The 19452-nt window shown below is 44.9% G+C and overlaps 1 protein-coding gene across 1 annotated transcript in view; it reads right to left on the bottom strand.

The window, feature by feature from the left end:
* Window positions 1-11236: 11236 nt before the first annotated feature.
* Window positions 11237-19452, bottom strand: part of PCSK2 (proprotein convertase subtilisin/kexin type 2) — a 122788-nt gene continuing 114572 nt past the window's right edge. The window contains exons 11-12 of the mRNA XM_056856799.1: window positions 18202-18429; window positions 11237-11796 (exon numbers count right to left, since the gene is read on the bottom strand). Of these exons, the coding sequence (XP_056712777.1) occupies window positions 11310-11796; window positions 18202-18429 (715 nt within the window). The 3' untranslated portion in view covers window positions 11237-11309. The remainder of the gene's footprint in view (window positions 11797-18201; window positions 18430-19452) is intronic.

Raw genomic sequence — 19452 nt, 5'->3', positions numbered from 1 at the left:
GCATTGCAGCTGGCTTATGGCAACCCTGTGGGATTTTCAAGGCCAGAAGTGGTCAGATGCAGTTGGCCATTGCCTGCCTCTGCATAGCAACCCTGGACTTCCCAGGTGGCCTCCCATCCAAGTACTAACCAGAGCCAGCCCTGCTTAGCTTCCGAATCTGATGAGACAGCCCAACCTGGGCTGTCAAGGTCATGGCATGGAAAGTGCAGTCAAGTTGCAGCAGACTTATGGCGACCCAGTAGGGTTTTCAAGACAAGAGACCTTCAGAGGTAGTTTGCCATTGCCTTCCTCTGTGCAGCAAACTTGGAAGTCCTTGGAGGTCTCCCCACTGAGTTACTAACCAAGGCAGACCCTGCTTAGCTTCTGAAATCTGATGAGATCGGAGTGGCTTGAACCATCTGGGTCAGGGTGTTAATGATACAAGCCCCAATTTATCTGGTTACTTCCCAAGTCAGCATCAAGAGCATCAAGAGAAGGAGAAAGCCGCTGCCCTATAGAATGGAAATTATGAGTTGGGCCTAAAACAACTATTTGAAATTAAAACTTGGGGCTGGGGATTAATAAACCCAGTTGTTTTAGGCTTACCAATGGAACTTAGGTTTCCAACGATACAGCCCCAATCCAATAAGGGAGATGCACATGGGTCACTCATCGGATTGCCAACCTCCAGGTGGTGGCTGGAGATCTCCCGGTATTACAACTGATGACAGAGATCAGATCACCTAGAGAAAATGGCCACTTTGGCAATTAGACTCTATGGTATTGAAGTCCCTCCCCTCTCCAAACCCCACCCTCCTCAGGCCCCAGCCCCAAAAATCTCCAGGTATTTCCCAACCTGGAGCTGGCAACCTATTATTTGATAACTCCTCATCTTTCTCGAGCCTTCTGTTTAGCTAGATTGAATGCTAACCCCTCTATGGTATGGAATTTTGAACATACTCAGAAAGGACCTGTCCTTGCTCTTCTGGATCTATTGATTCATTAGCTCATGCCCTTTTGGAATGCCACTTTTATGAGGAACTGAGATCACGTTATATCTCTCCCCTTTTAATGTTTAAATCCAGTGCCTCTGTGTCTGACATAATGCCTTTTTTGTTAAGTGACAAGGATCCCAAAGCCACATTGTCATTGGCAAGATTTATTTCAGTCCTTTCATCCCTCATATCACCCTTGTGTGTTTAAATTAGATTTAAAATTATACTCCAAGATCAATGGATCAAGATCTATTGATCCAAATGGATCAAGGAGCTTCTAAGGGATAAAGGAAAGGAGCTGGCAACCCTACCTGGAGAAAATGGCTGCATTAGCCATTGGACTCTATGACATTGAAGTCCCTCCCCTCTCCAAACTCCGCTCTCCTCAGGCTCCACCCCAAAAATCTCCAGGTATTTCCCAACCTGGGAGTTGCAACCCTAGTCGCTCATGTGGCTGTGTATCATGGGGCCCATTAGAACTCAACTTGAAGTTAGTGGTCTCCATTAATAGAGGCAGGAGACCCAGTTGGACCACTGCCTCCCCTTCTGTGTTCACGAGTCACTGCAACGCAGTGCAACGTGAGCTGGATCGGGGCCAGCCTGCTTGGTGTCACAACATAACAGTGCCCTTTCTTTGGAGTAAGGCTCCTAGAATAGACCTGGGTAGGATTCCGAGTTGACCCGAGGATTGTACTGCGAGGTGTGTCAAGTATAAGTGGATAGACTTCATTAACTTCCCTACTGAGGTGGCTTCATATGGGGCAATCCTGATAACCTGTATCTCTAATGATGCTCGAGTGATGAATGTTAGCTGTTGACTTGTGATTGATTTTCATTTAATAAAAGTGTTGCCTTCCACAGGAAGTGTTTTTTGGGGTGGGGGGAGACTGGGTATTTAATCAGGTAGGGCAGCATCTGAGAAAATCACTTGGACTCACTGCATACAATGCAGCTCAAAACAGAGTTTTTTCAGGCTCTGGACCTATCAGTGATTGGGAGGAGGAAGAAGAGTTGGTTTTTATATGCTGATTTTCTCTACCTTTTAAGGAGAATCAAACTGGCCTACAATCTCCTTCCTCTCCCCACAAGAGACACCTTGTGACATAGGTGGGGTTGAGAGAGTTCGGAGAGAACTGTGACTAGCCCAAGGTCATCCAGCTGTAGGGTTGCCAGGTTCCTCTTCGCCACCGGTGGGAGATTTTGGGGGCAGAGCCTGAGGAGGGCGGGGTTTGGGGAGGGGAGGGACTTCAATGCCATAGAGGCCAATTGCCAAAGCGGCCATTTTCTCCAGGGGAACTGATCTCTATTGGCTGGAGATCAGTTGTAATAGCGGGAGATCTCTAGCTATTACCTGGAGGTTGGCAACCCTACCCAGCTGGCTTCGTGTGGAGGAGTGGGGAAACCAACCTAGTTCACCAGATTAGCCGCCGCTGCTCATGTGGAGGAGTGGGGAATCAAACCCGGTTCTCCAGATCAAAGTCCCCCACTCCAAACCACCGCTCTTAACCACTACACCATGTTGAAAACTGAATTGGTCAAATGCAGTCCTAAATAAAACTGTCTTGAAGTGCCTTGTGAAGATTGACAGTGAGAGGGCTAGGTGCACCTCCTGGGGAGGTTGTTCCATAATTGTGGGGCTGCCATCAAAAAGGCCCTTTCTCTTATGCCCACCAGATGAGCTTCTTTGATTGGTGGGACTCTGCTTTTCTACTCTCACAAGGGCCAACACGGTGGCTAACAAATTAAAACACACATAATAAAACCACATTTTAAAACCATTAAAGCCAACAAAAAAAAAAACCCAACACATAATTAAAACAATTAGAACCAAAATTAAAATACAAAAACATGAAAACAATTAAAACACTGGGCAAGAAGGCAAATATGTGGTTCTTTTTTATCACTGCTGATATAAAAAGTCATTCCTGCTGTATGGATGGGAGTGCACTGAAGACCAAGGAAATGTTTAGGAGTTCATTGTGGGAGCAAAATATTGGGCTGAATTTTGGGCTGATTTGTGACAGACCTCTGACTCCTCCCCCACACTATTCAAAGGGGTCCCCTGTACCCCAAGAGCAGCGTTTTGGGGGGTATTGGGGGCTGCAGTGGGAGAGGGTAGGCAAGAAAATCACACGAACACATGAACACATGAAGCTGCCTTCTACTGAATCGGACCCCTGGTCCATCGAAGTCTGTATTGTCTACTCAGATCAGCAGCAGCTCTCCAGGGCCTCATTCACATCACCTACTTGCTTGGTTCTTTCAGCTGGAGATGCCAGGGATTGAACCTGGGACCTTCTGCATGCCAAGCAGAGGCTCTACCACTGAGCCACAGCCCTTCAGACTCCTTAGAGAGAAGTGCTTCCATCTGTGGAAATTTTAGACAGGATCTCAACCATTTTACGGATTGTGTTGTCCTTGTGATCGGAATTTCCCACGGACTGCAGTGATATCATTTGAGTTTAGCGCCATAATTCAGAATTCCTCCTTTGCTCTCTCAACATGTGATCTGCTTCTTCAGTGCATTTTTATCTCAGCCTTCCCCATAGGCGTTCAACACAGGCTATGGGTTCTCCTTTCCCCATTCTGTTCTCACAAACCAACTCGTAAGTTAGACTGGGTGACAGCAAAAGTAACTGGCCCAAGGCAAACCAGCAGACCTGGTGTGGAAATTTGAACCCAGGGATGTGGATTTGAACCCAGGTCTCCCAGAGTACACTGACCACTAGAGGCCAGTACTCTAACCACTACACTACCATGGATCTGTTTGAAAGCCGAACCTTGAATAACTTCAGGAGAGCTGAAGGTCTTTGTCCACGTGTAAAGATGGAACATGAAACACACAAGGGTGATAGAATAAAATTACTGCAGAAGAGCAAAAATGCCCATTTTGTCCGGATCAAATAGACTTCCTAGCCCACATTGTTTTAGCATGTCCACAAAACAATATTGCGCAAAATAAATATAACACTCCCTGAATAAAACAGCTAAAGACACTTTTTCAGAAGCGTTATCTGCTGTCAAATAGATTGTTCAATTGCGTGAGAGATGTGGCAATGTTTCTGTTTATAGTGTCAAGGAAAAATTAAATTTCATTTCCCCTTTTTAAAGTGTGAAGTGGTTGATGGACAGCCAGTTAAATCTAGGGAAAGGTTTGTTGTTGGGTTTTTTTTTGGGAAACACACAGCCAAATGCTATAATTGCTTAACACGGCGGTTTCAAATGTCTTCTGAAAGAGAATCATTTGACTGCTGGAACAGGGCTAGAAAACCCTTTGTCAACAAGACCACCAAATGGGCCTGGAACATAGAATCGTAAGGTTGGAATTGGACCTCCAGGGTCTATCCCAAATGGGTCTGGAACATCGAACCAAATGGGTCTGGAACACATAATCGTAGGGTTGGAAGGGACCTCTAGGGTCATCTAGTCCAACCCCCTGCACAATGCAGGAAATTTACAACTACCTCCCCCCCACACACACACACACGTGCAGTGACCCCCTACTCCATGCCCAGAAGATGGCAAAAAGAAACCCTCCAGGATCCCTGACCAATTTGGCCTAGAGGAAAATTGCTTCCTGACCCAAAAGGGGTGATCGGCGTTACCCTGGGCATGTAAGAAAGGGCCACGAGAGCCAAGCACTGATGCAAGGACAGACAATTTTTCAGCGAATGAACTCTGGACTTACAACCAAGTTGCACGCCGTAGAATTCCAGGAGAAGGTTGTTTAAAAAGAGCCAACTTATCAAGTGGATGTTCTCATAATACCAGAGCGCAGGGTCATCTGCTGAAGCTGGAGGGTGAGAGATTCAAAACAGACAAAAGGAAGTATTTCTTCACACAATACATAGTTCAGTTGTGGAACTCCCTGCCCCAGGATGTGGTGATGGCTGCCAACTTGGAAGGCTTGAAGAGGGGAGGGGACATGTCCATGGAGGAGAGGGCTATCCATGGCTAATAGTCAAAATGGACACTAGTCAAAAATCTCCCAGCTGAAAGAGACCAGTTCACCTGGAGAAAATGGCCGCTTTGGCCATTGGACTCGATGGCATGGAAGTCCCTCCCCTCTCCAAACCCTGTCCTCTGCCCAAAAAACCTCCTGCCAGTGGAGAAGAGGGACCTGGCAACCCTACATGGCACCCACAGGCCACATGTTGGGGACCCTGTTCTAGAGAGTGAGGGCTTCTACAATGATGTGTGGGGCTTCAGCATTGTCTCACCTTGTGGGACACAAAGTTCCTTTACACAAAGTTGATGTCGACCTCCCCCAAAACCTCTGATGAGCAACGATGCTAGGATTCACCGCTTTACAACATTTCTTTATTTTACTCGTTTTATAAAACAGCAACACAGGGTCTTTAACAGTGTTCAAACAAGTAACCCCATGACTCCCTTATTATGAAAAATAAGTAATAAATTAATGTCATTCTGTCATCAGCAGTGCCACAAAAAGTTTTTCTAAATGGACATTTCCTCCACCTGTACTCTGATGCAAAAAATAATAAGTAAAACCCAGGATGTGCATGTATATATATAATGCATATATATGTAATATATCCTTGTTATTGTATACGATTGGGTGTATATATAAATATATATTACATATGAGACGCTGACATACTATTACACTTTATATTAGAGTATAGCTAATGTAGGGCCTGAACAACATATAGGTCAAACTAGCCAGGAGATATGTGCAAATGATCTATCTCAATGTGCATCCTATCCCCATTGAACATGGTGGCTATGCATGATGTTGATGGAGATATTCATGTCCACCTGGGGCTACTACTCATTTGTGAAAAAGTGCGACTGAAGCTAGTTGAGGGTCACTGTGGTAATTAGGGTTGCCAGCTCTGGGTTGGGAAATAACTGGAGATTTTTGGGGCGGAGGCTGAGGAGGAAGGGGTTTGTGGAGGGGAGGGACTTCAATGCCATAGAGTCCAATTGCCAAAGCGGCCATTTTCTCCAGGGGAACTGATCTCTATCAGCTGGAGATCAGTTGTAACAGCAGGAGATCTCCAGCTAGTACCTGGAGGTTGGCAACCCTAGCAATAATACCAAATCTCTCAGATGTGCATATCCATGTCTCATTACTTTTTAGTGTTCAGACTTTCAAAAAGTATGTGGAATCCAAATGACAAGGAAACCATTTGTTGGCCTTAGGTGGATTCCATGACCATTTGGCTTGAAGATTTAACACCATTTAGCTAGATTCGAGTCCAGTAGCACCAAGAGGGGCATGAGCCTTTGACAATCGAAGCAACCCTTAATCAAATATTTGGTGAATGTAATGAAGGGAGCTTCAACTCTCAAAAAAATTCATGCCCAGAAAATCTTGGTTTGTAAGGTGCAACTGGGCTCGAATGTAGAGGTTCTACTGCAGACCAACATGGCTCCCCTCTGAAACTATCTTAGCACATATAGTCATAAATGTGTGTGTTTGTGTTACGTGTCATCAAGTTGCTTCCGACTCATGGTGACCCTATGAATCAATGTCCTCCAAAACCTTCTGACTTTAACAGCCTTCCTCAGGTCTTGCAAATTGAGGGCCGTGGCTTCCTTTATAGAGTCCATCCATCTCTTGTTGGGTCTCCCTCTTTTCTTGCTGCCTTCAACTTTTCCTAGCATGATTGTCTTTTTCAGGGACTCTTGTCTTCTTATAATGTGACCAAAGTACAATAGCCTGTTTAGTCATTTTAGCTTCTAGGGTCAGTTCAGGCTTGATTTGATCTAGAACCCACTTCATTTGTTTTTTTTGGCAGTCCAGGGTATCCGTAACACTCTCCTCCAACACCACATTTCAAAGGAATCTACTTTCTTCCTATCAGCTTTCTTCATTGTCCAGCTCTCACACCCATACATAGTAATAGGGAATGCAATGGCATAAATTATCTTGATCTTGGTGGCCAGTGACACATCCTTACACTTAAGAACCTTTTGTAGCTCCTTCATGGCTGCCCTTCCCAGTCCCAATCTCCTTCTGATTTCTCGGCTGCAGTATAGTCATAAATACTTCACGTATATGAAAAGCAGTTTCTGTCACAGAATGATGGGGAAAGCAAAGGACGTCTCCCATTTGTTGGCCTTAGGTGGCACCCACAACCACTTGGCTCGAAGATTTAATGCATGTAGCTAGATCTGAGTCCAGTAGCCCCTTAGAGACCAACAGGGGTATGAGCTTTTGACAATCAAAGCACCCTTCATCGGAAATACCCCGAAAATCTTGTTGGTCTCTAATGTGCGACTGGACTCGAGTGTAGCGGTTCTACTGCCGACCAACTCTGGAACTATCTTAGTGCATATAGTCACGAATATGTCACATATATGAAAAGCAGTTTCTGTCAGAGAACAGAAAGGGAGACTCAGCATTCAAGGAAGGCCGTATTTTGGCTAAAGGGAGCATGGCTGTAATCATCAATGAGATACGGAACACAACCACTAGAGTCATGTTTATAATCTGAGGCTAGAACCAGACCATGTTCGCAGTTGGTTTAATTCAAGCTCACCAGTTTAAAAGTTTTATACTTTTTTATACTTTTTTATTTTATACTTTTCCCTCTCTGCATTAACAAAAACCAACTCACAAAACGCAATTCTTACATTTCTAAAATGTAGATGTGTGTGGGTGTTAAGTGTGCTGTCAAGTAGCTCCTGACTCATCATGGAGACCCTATGAATTGATGTCCTCCTTAACAGCCTTGCTCAGATCTTTCAAACTGAGGGCCATGGCTTCCTTTATAGAGTCCATCCAACTCTTGTTGGGTCTTCCTCTTTTCCTGCTGCAGTCATCATGCGGAAACAAGCGGGGAGAGTGAGGTGGCCTCTGACGGTTGGAAAATGCAAGCGTAATCAAAGCAAAGCCCTGAAGTAGTGACTGTGAGGAAACAGCCATGCATAAATGGCCTTACTGTTTGTACTCTGCCTAGCAACCCTGGACTTCCATGGTATCTCTCCCATCCCGGTACTAATCAGGGTTGACGCAGCTTAGCTTCTAAGATCTGACAAGATCAGGTTAGCCTGGGCCATCCATATCAGGGCTGCAGTATGTAGTACCAATAAATTAAAAAAAAAAAAACCCTCACTGATTGATTCATATACATGCAAAAGAACATAGCCAGGTGAAATGTTAAGCTCCTTTGTCTTCTGACAAAATGCAACAGGACTGATGATACATGTACATCTATCATGTGTGCTGTGGTTAGTATAAAGTTAGCAGAATCCTTCAGCTCCAACTATAAAGACATGTGCTTTTGGCTCTTCAGTGGAGGTGGAAAGTGCTGTCAAATTGCAGCTGACTTACAGTGATCCCATAGGGTTTTCAAAGCCAGAGTCAAACAGAGGTGGTTTGCCATTGCCTGCCTCTGCGTAGCAACCCTAGATTTCCTTGGAAACCTCCCATCCAAATACTCACTGGGGCTGACCCTGCGTAGCTTCTGAGATCTGACAGGATTGGGTTAGCTTGGGCTATCCAGAGTAGGGCACAGATGAACAGAGGTGGTTTGGCATTGCCTTCTGAATGGGATTGAGAGATTCTAAATGACCCCATGAGGAGCAAGATTTCATCTCAGCTGTCAACAACAGCCTTGCTGGGTTCCGAAAGATGAAAGAGTTAAATAATCAACAGAGATATTCATTCGACCTCCATCGTTGTTCAAAACTGATTCTCAAAATGAGTAGACTCGTAGACATCTATACCCCCTTTCTCCAGGTCCTATCATCTTGAGGTTGGTCTAGACTTGCCATCAGTAGCCTACGGAAGAAGTAAGATAGATGAAGGCAACAGAACAAGCCTAGATAAAGTCCTTGGAAACCCCACCCTTTGGATTTAGGAGAACTTATTTGGGAGGGGCCGTGGCTCAGTGGTAGAACCTCCACTTGGCGTGCAGAAGGACCCAGGTTCAATCCCTGGCATCTCCACTTAAAGGGACCAGGCAGGTAGGTGATGTGAAAGACCTCTGCCTGAGACCCTGGAGAGCCGCTGCCGGTCTGAGTAGACAATACTGACTTGATGGACCAAGGGTCTAATTCAGTATAAGGCAGCTTCATGTGTTCATGTGACCCAGAAAAATTTCACCTGGTGAGCTCAAGATTTAAAGTGTCAGCCCTTACAGTTCAATCTTACACTTTGCCTCTTAGAGGCATTCACCTTTGATGGCAGGGACCAAATGTATTAAAAATGATGCTTCAGTAGGGTTGCCAACCTACAGGTGGTGGCTGGAGATCTTCCGCTATTACATTTGATCTCCAGCCAATAGAGATCAGTTCACCTGGAGAAAATGGCCGCTTTGGCCATTGGACTCTATGGCATTGAAGTCCCTCCCCTTCCCAAACCCTGTCCTCCTCAGACTCCATCCCAAAAACCTCCCACTGGTGGTGAAGAGGGACCTGGCAACCCTAAGTTTCAGAGAGGCCAAGATTTCAGCACTTTGTTAAGATCAAGCCTTTAATATAGGTCATCATCCTACAAAGTACGCACAGAGGTGTGAATAACTGTGCAACAGGGTACCTTGAGGGTACAATCCAGCCGATAGATGTAGGGGTGGGGTGCTCTGCCTCCTGTGGCAGCCATTTTGTAGTTGAGCCCGCCACCCTGTGTCAGAATTCCAAAGGTGCCCACAGGCTCAAAAAGTTTGGGGACTCCGGCTTTTTGTAATAGTTAATGATTTTTGTTGAATTCTGCCTTAAGCATTTTTAAAGAGGCACAGGAGGTCTACAAAATACCTTATAGAAACAAACAAATAGTGTTCAATGAATTGCAGAAGCTAATCTGTCCTCTGGATCTCTCCACCAAAACTCTTTGGAGGGGAACCAGGCAGGCAGTTCCACCCATCTCTGTCCCGTGACTTCAAATGGAGAGTCAAACGACTTCAGTCAGAGAATAAATTCCTGCACAAAGCCAAGACACTTTACACAAAGCCAAGACGACTGCTTATAGTTTTCAGTCATGTGTCCCTCTTATTGCACATGCTTCTCTCATATTGCACATGCTTCCCTAGGAAACTGTTCAAAAGGCAACTTCTCAAGGAAGGATGTCGGATGTGGAATGGCAGCCTTTTGGACAACTTGATCAGTGAATTTCTACCAAAAAGGCCTGCACCGGGGAAGAGGGAAGCACTTATTCATTATATCAGTACAACTAATATGCATCGTGAAGTAAACATCACATGTGGCTTGGTGGTTCTTTCATCAGAGTCTGCCACAGAATTATGCACAAAGGTGAGGAAAGTGGGGGAGAGCCAGCATAGTATAGTGGTTAAGAGTGGCAGACTCTAATCTGGAGAACCGGGTTTGATTCCCCACTCCTCCACATGAACAGCCGACTCTAATCTGGTGAACCAGGTTGGTTTCCACACACCTCCAAATGAGTGACAGACTCTAATCTGGTGAACTGGGTTTGATTCCCCACTCCTCCACATGAGCGGCAGACTCTAATTGGGTGAACCGGGTATGATTCCCCACTCCTCCACATGAGCAGCAGACTCTAAATCTGGAGAACCGGGTTTGATTCCCCACTCCTCCACATGAGTGATGGACTCTAATCGGGTGAACCGGGTTGGTTTCCCCACTCCTACACATGAAGCCTGTTGGGTGACCTTGGGCTAGTCTCAGTTCTCTCTGAACTCTCTCAGCCCTACCTACCTCACAAGGTGTGTGTTGTGGGAAGAGGAAGGGAAGGCAATTGTAAGCTGGTTTGAGACTCCTTAAAAAGTAGAGAAAATTGGGGAATAAAAACCAACTCTTATTATTATTACAGTTCTAGCCCATCCTCGTCATCAATATCTGTACATTTAAAGTGGCCATGTAGAGTACAGGATAGCTAATATTATGTAACCTCCCCCAAACTCTACAGCTCTTTCCATTGGTTCTCAGAATGAGAACTTATTTAGACATCTGATTTTCTTTGCACCACTATAAAAACGTACGAGCCGATATTTCAGCAAGTAGAAGTTAAACCGTAATTTGCAGTTTGAAGATGTACCTTTTTCAGAAAAATAAAGAAATTGCAAGCAATGTCCATCACAAAAAGTAGAAAGAGAAATGCTATAACAACTTTGTTTTCTATTATTACTTTTGCGCGTGACACTTAAAAAACAAAACACCCTCCTCCCCAAACAAAGACAGGTACAGTCATACACTCCCAACAAAGAAGTTGGTAGGGAATAATATATTTGTGGCTCAGAAGTCAAAAGTTTCCATTGTAATTAAATGACAACGTGGACAATTGTAAAATCGGGAACCCAGGATAATGAACTAGAGACAATTAGTGGCGTGTGCTCAACAGAGAGGTTTAAGAAAGGAAAAAGAGAAAGGGGGATGACATGCAAAGCAATGCTAGTTCTTGCTCAATATACTTTTCAAACTTCTCTCCACGGCTTCATCTAATTCTTCTTCCAACTCCTCCTTCTTGGACATGGCCAATTTAGACTGGTAATCCTTCACTATTTGGTCTATATAGGGTGCACTTTGAGTTCCGTGTAGCATTAATGTCCATTCTTTCAGGACTCCTCTCTGAGGCATGATACCAACAAACCCAACTTCTAGAACCCAAGTACCTCTGGGGTCTTCTCCCCAAGAATGTGTCGTCATGAAAGGCCATTTGTCAAAGCCCACTTTGGAGTCGTCATCTCTCGGGCGTCGACTCAGCAAAATAGATTTAGTTCCCATTGGCGACGTCATGTTGACGTTCAGATCCCCCCTCCTGGTGGAGTTCACTGTGATAACTGCCTGAACGTGTTCCAGATAACGGACAAAGTTCTCCTTCCCTTCGCAAGCATCAGTTGTAAGCGTCAGGACCAACTTGCCACTGGACGGTATTTTCCTGAACGGGAACAAAAATGGAGAAATCGATGAAATTGATAAAAGGTTTAGCACAAACACATTTATGCGTGTATAAATATTAAAATTTGGTTTCCCGATTTTTAATGGAACAGGTATGACAAAGAGTTTTCTGAGGAGGAGGTGGTTATTAGTGGAGACTTTTACAGCACTATGTATTCGTAATTAGATTGTTAAGAAAGGTGTCTTTTAGATCCCTCCCCAAATCGTCGCGTTTATCTTTGAAAGATAATTTGAGGCATGGAGGTTTCTGCATCCAGGTGAAAAAGATCATACTTTTTATTCTGTACCACATAGCTCATATGCATGGCTTGACTTATTTTTAGCTTTTCTGGGAATTATAACTCTACAAAATTATTGGCCAAACTATTAAAATATGAACAGTTGGGGTATTAAAACAATTTGAGGTATTAAACGGTGCCTCGCATTTCCGGAGAATTCTCCTCACATTCCATTCCAGCAGGATAGTAGAGGAATTACTTGCTTCTCATGATAATTTACAGCGCATTCCTGACTTCTGAGGATGAAAGTCCTCCGGAGGCCAGGAAGGGGCTGCTCTGGTATTGGGGCCCCCCATATTGGCATCTGGGCTACTCACGCCACCATAAGTGGCCCCAATGCTGGCAGGGAGGCCCAGACGCTGATCTCCCGGTGCTGCTGCAGCAGTGCCACCCTGGGACGCAGAGAGGGTCTTCTGCCAGCGTCCCACTGGCGTAAAGTCCCGCACTGGCATTCAGGGGGGCGTTCTGATATCCCCGGGGGTGTTCCCAGAGTGTGCCAGGAGTGTGCCTGGCATGCTGGTGGCAAGAACGGCAGTGCTGCGCCTGCTTTTTAGCAGGCACAGCCTCGCTGTTCTCTATGGGGCGAAAAGCCCCATTTAAAATTTTAAAAGCCTTTAAAAGGCTTTTTTGATCTTTTGGTGCCCTGGAAATGGGCTAGGAGGAGCTGCAGTGGCACCTCCTCCCCGCTGTCTCCGGCCCCCGACAGCTCAGAAATGGGCTGTTAGAGCACTTTGGGATAAAAGTAAGGCGATATTTCTGGACTCAAGAAGTACAACTTTTGGTCCCTGGTAGGATCCAAATTTAGGATAAATCAGCACAAATGAAAAAAAAAAGTGAATATTCCCCTAATTGATACGCTCTCTCCAAGCCCAGTGAAGATCCAAGAGAAGAAACGGATAGATAATAAGAGAAGGATAATATAATTCAGTGATTCCACGATTTGCATTCAACTCTGATAGGGATCAGAGACAAAAAAAAATATCGATGGAAAGTAGAAGTTAAATGACAGAGCCTGAGAAAGAACTAGTAGGGAACTCACAGCGAACCCCTCAATTAATGGTAAAATCTATTCAAAAAGTTTGTACTCCTATATGAACAAGAAGGCAGTGGTCAAATAGTAAAGCATGGAGGCCCTGCTGAAGATACTGGCCTAATAAGTAGACACAAACTATAATACCTTTAAAACCTATTGTTTTTATTAACAAGACCACAGGATCTGGAGTTACAGTGTCAGAAGGGGGAGAATTAGAAATGCAGCAGATTATGAAGACGAATTCACTGGGTACATATTCAGTAGTGAATATTTGCTTCTGGAACATAGAAGGATTCCTTCCTCCAAGAAGCTTTCCACCAACTTAAGTGACTCTTTCTCCAATGGAAGAACCACTTAAGTTGAAGACAACCTCCTTAGGCTAGAGGAAGGTTTCAAACTTTGCTCAGTGGACTAGTAGGATAAGGGCGTTGACTTCAATGGACTTAGAAGGGTGCAACCTTCCTTAGGATGCAACTGCTAGATTTGAGTCCAGTAGCATCTTAGAGACCAACATGATTTTTGGGGTATAACTTTTCGAGAGTCAAAGCTCTCTTTGTCAGACACAAGTTGGAATGAAGATCTCAGAGTCCTCATATCCCAGTCATAAGGTGGGAGGGATGTTGCAAAGAAGGAACTCAGGATGCAGAGGTGTGATGCTCACTGTAATCAGCTTGATTCGAGCAGAGAGGAAATGCTTGGGGGGCAGAGAATTATAATCTGTAGTGAGATAAAAAAATCCTACATTCTTCTTCAGCTGGGGGGAGGGGTCCATTGTTCTGAACTTGTATATCAACTGAAGTTCAGCAATCTCACATTGTAATCTCCCCTTGAAGCTTCTCTGTTGGAGGACTGCCACTGTATTGCACTGTAACCTTTCTAGGTTACAACTAACTAAATTTTGAAAGATTATTCCCATGTTCAGTAAATTGTACATTCTTTTTCTAAGTTAAGAGCGTGAGTGACACCTGAAACCTTATTTTGAACCGGGTTGACTTTGAACCTGAATCACGGCATTGGCATTACATACATTTCCATAAGAACACACGATCACATGAAGCAGCTGCCTTATACTAAGTCAGACCTTTAGTCTATCAAGGTCATTAGTGTCTACTCTGATTATCTGTAGCTCTTCAGAATCTCAGGACAAGGTCTTTCAAGTTACCTTATCCTTTTAACTGGGGATGCTAAAACTTGAATCTGGGACCAACAGCATGCAAAGTAGATGTTCTACCACTGAGCTACACACAGCCCATCAGATTAAAGAGAGGGCCCTCCAATCAGACCCCAAAGAAAAAGAGGTTCATGCCTTCAGATACCAAGTTAGCTGCCAACTTGGAAGGCTTTAAGAGGGGAGTGGACATGTTCATGGAGGAGGAGGCTATCCATGGCTACTAGTCAAAATGGACACTAGTAGTGGTGCATACCTATTCTCTCCAGGATCAGAGGAGCATGCCTGTTATAATCGGTGCTGTGGAACACAGGCAGGATGGTGCTGCTGCAGTCGTCTTGTTTGTGGGCTTCCTAGAGGCACCTGGTTGGCCACTGTGTGAACAGCCTGCTGGACTTGATGGACCTTGGTCTGATTCAGCAGGGCTTTGCTTATGTTCTTGTGTAGTTTTCATTTTTATTACATACTTGGAGACTTTGCAAGATGCAGAGCACAGGCCTCATAAATCTGTGAGATTTGTTTATACACAAATAAAACCTAACTGATGGGTTTTGAAAAAGTAAAATAACCAGACCTCCACAAACCGCATCAGTTTTATATTAGTGCCGTATATTATTTTCCATTTCCAATAAAGCACAGCTATTTTCAGGGCTAACACCAAAAAAGTAAATTGCTTCTGTTGGAGGCATAAATTGGCCGTCATTAGGTTAGTATTTCAAATAATTTAATTGAACTTTAGCTGTTGCAGTCAATTAGTATTAATTGATTTGCTTGTTGACTCATTCCGCTTTACCACATGAGGAAAATCAGAACATAATTTGACTCCCTAGCCTTTAATTGGAGACCTGGAGAACACAAAACAAACTATTTATTGGCGCCATGGTACAGCATTCAAAACTACATTGACCGAGTTATCGAACTCTTTGCCACAGAGTGGAGTAAGGCAGAGAAGGACTTAACGAATCCTAATATCCGGATTTAATTAGTCTCATTTAATTGGCTTGGGGTAGATGATGTCTGTCCAGTTATTGGCCCAACTCTAGACCAGGATGTCCACCCACAAAGCACCATTTTCCTGTCTCCCTCACTCCCCTGGTAGCCCAAAATTGTCCCTGAGAGATCAGTTGTAATAGCAGGAGATAAGAACATAAGATCTCCAGCTAGTACCTGGAGGTTGGCAACGCTAATGTTAGCCAGTGGCTTGTATTCTACCATTCTGCTGACCAAATTTGGAGCCCTTCCTCTGACCAAAGTGTAACCTTTCCCTACTCTGTTCAGTTAACTATTCAGTTCACTTTGTACTGACCACTAGGGGTGTGCAAAATAAAAAAATCAGTAAATTTTGGGTTTGGGTTTATTGGGCCCGATTTTTTCCAGTAAACCCAAAATAAGCCAAATACCTATATCAGTAAATATGGGAATTTGGCTTTTTTTTGGGTGTCCCCAAAAAATTCAGCCCCATAGACTCTATGGGGATTTTTTTGAAGCTCCTAGGGGGGCATGTTTGGAGGAAGAGCCCCCAAATTCACAATGTAGCTTGTAGGAACTCTCCTTGCACAACCCTCAAAGTTTGGTGAAGATTTGGTCAAGGGGTCTGATTTTATGGGGTCCGGAATGGGTCACCCCCTCCTCCATAGAGAATCATTGCAAACTTTGCAATGATTCTCTATGGAGGAGGGGGCGACCTCTTCTGGATCCCATAAAATCGGACCCCCTGACCCAAACTTCACCAAACTTCGGGGGTCGTGCAAGGAGAGTCCCTTCAAGCTACGCTGTGAATTTGGGGGCTCTACCTACAAAAATGCCCCCAGGAAATTTTTAAAAAAATTACTTACATTTTAGACTTGTAAAAATAATGGCTGACCATCTGCTTCCTTCTTCAAGAATCGTTGGAAAACTAATGTTCCCAATGACAGCACGTTGCAGTCAATCATGGGAAATTGAGTTTTCTCATGTTTCTAATGGCTGCCTGCTTCCTCAAGACTCTCCCCAGGTTTGTGCATTAGGTAAACCCAAACCCAAAATTTACCGAAATGGCTAATTTTGGGTTTATTTTCGGTTCGGGTTTATCGATATGCACAAACCTACTCTCAAATAGGGCTGTGCAAATTTTTTTTTGGCAAATTTCAGGTTCGGGTTTATTGGACCCAATTTTTTTCAGGAAACCCAAAATAAGCCAAATACCCATAGCAGTAAATGCGAATTCCAGCTTTGTTAAGGTTTTCCTGAAAAAATCCAGGTCCATTTTAGCGTATGGGAAATTTTTCGAAGCTCCTGGGGCAGCATTTTTAAAGGTAGACTTGCCAAATTTTCAGAGTAGCTGCAAGGGACTCTCCTTGCATGGACCCCAAGGTTTGGGTCAGGGGGTCTGATTTTATGGGCCCTGTGAAGAAATGGGACTTGGAGGTTTTGAAATGCCAAAAGGGGCTCCAGGAAGAAAGTTTCTGGAGGTTTCAGGAAAAAACTTCTTTGACCCAGGTTGACCTAGTCAGTGGGTGGAGACAGAAAATGATTAAAACTGCTGAGAGGGAGGAGAAATACCCTCTTTTGGCTGGGACACTCAGGGAAGGCAGAGCTCATCTGAGGCCTGGAGGAGGCAGCCATTTTTTGACAATGTGCTGGCCCCAAGAACGCTGATGAAGCTTTCCAGGTAATGGAATCTAGATAGAAACGTACAGTACCCTAAGCTTAAGAGCCTGTCCTATACTCCAACATCTGATAGGGCATGTATAGAGAGAGGTACAGAGGAATTGCGTTTCTGCCAGTTCCTTGTTGCTGTGCTAGAAGTATCCCTGGAAATGTTTTACTTCTAATAAATACTTTTAAACTTTAAATGCTGACCATAGTTCTCTGTACCACATAGTCCTCCACCAGCTTGGAACACGCTATTGGAAAACAGGGGGGGGCCAGGAGGGAGGGAGGGAGGCTGGCCGTTGGCAAGCAGCTATTTCTCCAGTGGCAACCCCAGGCAGTATCTTGTCTCCGTGGTGCCCAGAAGTGGGGCAAGCGGGAGACACCGAGGCAAGGCCTCCGGGTTTGAGAGGGACGCTGGGGGAGATCTTGACCCCCACCCCAGTGGGCAAGACCTACAATGGTCAGGTGGTGGCAGCGGTTACCCGAAAGGAGAAAACGGCAACCCCTTCGAGGTAAGGTTCAGAATCCCTGGGAAAGGACAGGAGTGGAATAGGGCCTGAGAATCTGAGTAGGTCGTTCCGGCCGGGAGGCGCAGATCTATTCCAAGCCCCCCCCCGCACGCCTTCAGGGGGCTCCCCTGAAGGCGTGCGGGGGGGGGCTTGGAATAGATCTGTGCCTCCCAGCTGGGAGGCGCAGATCTGTTTAAAGGGCTCCCTGCGCGCCTTCAGGGAAGCCCCCTGAAGGCGCACGGGGGGCGAATTTTCCCCCGAACTCCGGATCTCGCCCGAATTTCGGGGATCCAAAGCAGGGGAGTTCGGACTTCGGCACGGCCCAAATCAAAACGGGCCGAATTTTGCCGAATCCGAATTTTACCGAATTTGTTTTTCAACAGGCCCCAAAAGGGGTCACCCCTTTCTCCATAGAAAAGCATTGAGCTACTGGATTTGTATCTGATGAAGGGAGCTTAGACTCCTGCAAGCTTATACCTTGAAAATCTTATTGGTCTCTACAGTGCTACTGGACTTGAATCTAACTGATTTTAACAAGCCTTATTACTTAATTACTTATTTTATTTTTAAAAATCTTGTATCCCACCTCCGGTGTGTGACTCATAGCAGTAGTAACTTATATAAAAAGCTTTTTTTTTAAACACACACACACACACACACACACAAATAGCCAGCACTTAAAACAATGAATTGCAGACCTAGCATCAGCAGGGGTGGGGAATCTTATAAATGGGCTGAGCCCTGAATATTTCATTTCACTTACCGAGGCTCTTGTATTGAGCCACCAACACAGTGAAACCTCTCCGGGACAGTTTTCCAGTCTTTGGCCATCTTGACCATGGCCCCAGCGTCAAGAACTCCATAGCCAAACAAGTGGTTGAACTCCAGACCAACCCCGTTTCTTCTCCACTGGTGAACTTCGTCATGGAGCTGATTCCTCTTGGATGTGAGGACCGTAAGATGCTGCATGTCCCTCCAGGTCAGGTCCACGCTGCGAGAGAGAGGGAAAGAGAGCGCAACATGGCGTGAGAGTCAGTGGCTCTTGAAAGACAGCTTCAGAAGAAAAGAATGGTTCCCTTTTGTTTATCAAAGGACCGCTACCTTCTCTATGCCCCTGTTCAGTCATCAGGCAGCCATCTGTTGGCTACTCCACCACTTAGGGTGGCCAGTCTGGCATGACCACAGCCCAGGGCCTTTTCCATCGTGGCACCAGTTCTGTGTAATAGGCTCCCTGAAGAGGTAAAGGGAAACCCCCTCCTTGGAAATCTTCAGGAGGTGCTGCAAGGCCTGCCTGTTTGCCAAGGCTTTTGAGGAGGTTGGAACAGCAGGCATCTTTTAAGGGGAGGAGGGGGGGAGAGATTTGGGGTTGGCCATGTTATTTTTGGTTTTAGCTGGTGATGTTTTAACGATTATTGCAAGCCGCATCATACCAAGGGGAAAGGTGGGAAGTAAACGTTTGAACGAATGACGAAATGAAGGAAGGACTGTTGTGGGAAAGAAGAACCAGTTCTGGACATTGGATGTCCAGATAAGGGATGCTGAACCTGTACTGGAAAATTATATTTCCATAATACAGCCCATGTTGATAGCCGTAGGGCAGCTTTTAGCGCCAATTCTAGCGCTGTTACCTGGAACCCTTAAGGATCAACACCCATTCATGCAGGATGAAACAATCTGTTGGTTTTATCAGGGATAAGGCTGTTTCGTGGTGCAGCACTACAGTTCCTAAACAAACAGGCTGTGTGGATAGACAGGAAAAGGCAGTTTTTGAAGAAGAACATGAGTGTCAAGAGCTGTCAAGTTGCAGCTGACTTATGGCAATCCAGAAGAAAAGAACGGTTTCCTTTTAGCTGGTGATGTTTTAACAATTATTGCAAGCCGCATCAAACCAAGAGGAAAGGCAGGATATCAATGTTTGAATGAATGAACGAACATAGCCTAAATGTAGTTTTAAACAATTTTTAAAATAATTTTGTTTGCATTGAACCGTCAGAAAGCAAAGGCTGTTTTCACC

The sequence above is a fragment of the Euleptes europaea genome, chromosome 10, assembly GCF_029931775.1.
Source record: "Euleptes europaea isolate rEulEur1 chromosome 10, rEulEur1.hap1, whole genome shotgun sequence".
In the NCBI taxonomy this organism is placed as follows: domain Eukaryota; kingdom Metazoa; phylum Chordata; class Lepidosauria; order Squamata; family Sphaerodactylidae; genus Euleptes; species Euleptes europaea.
The sequence above is the reverse complement of the archived record's forward strand: the minus strand, read 5'-3'. Positions and strand labels throughout refer to the sequence as shown.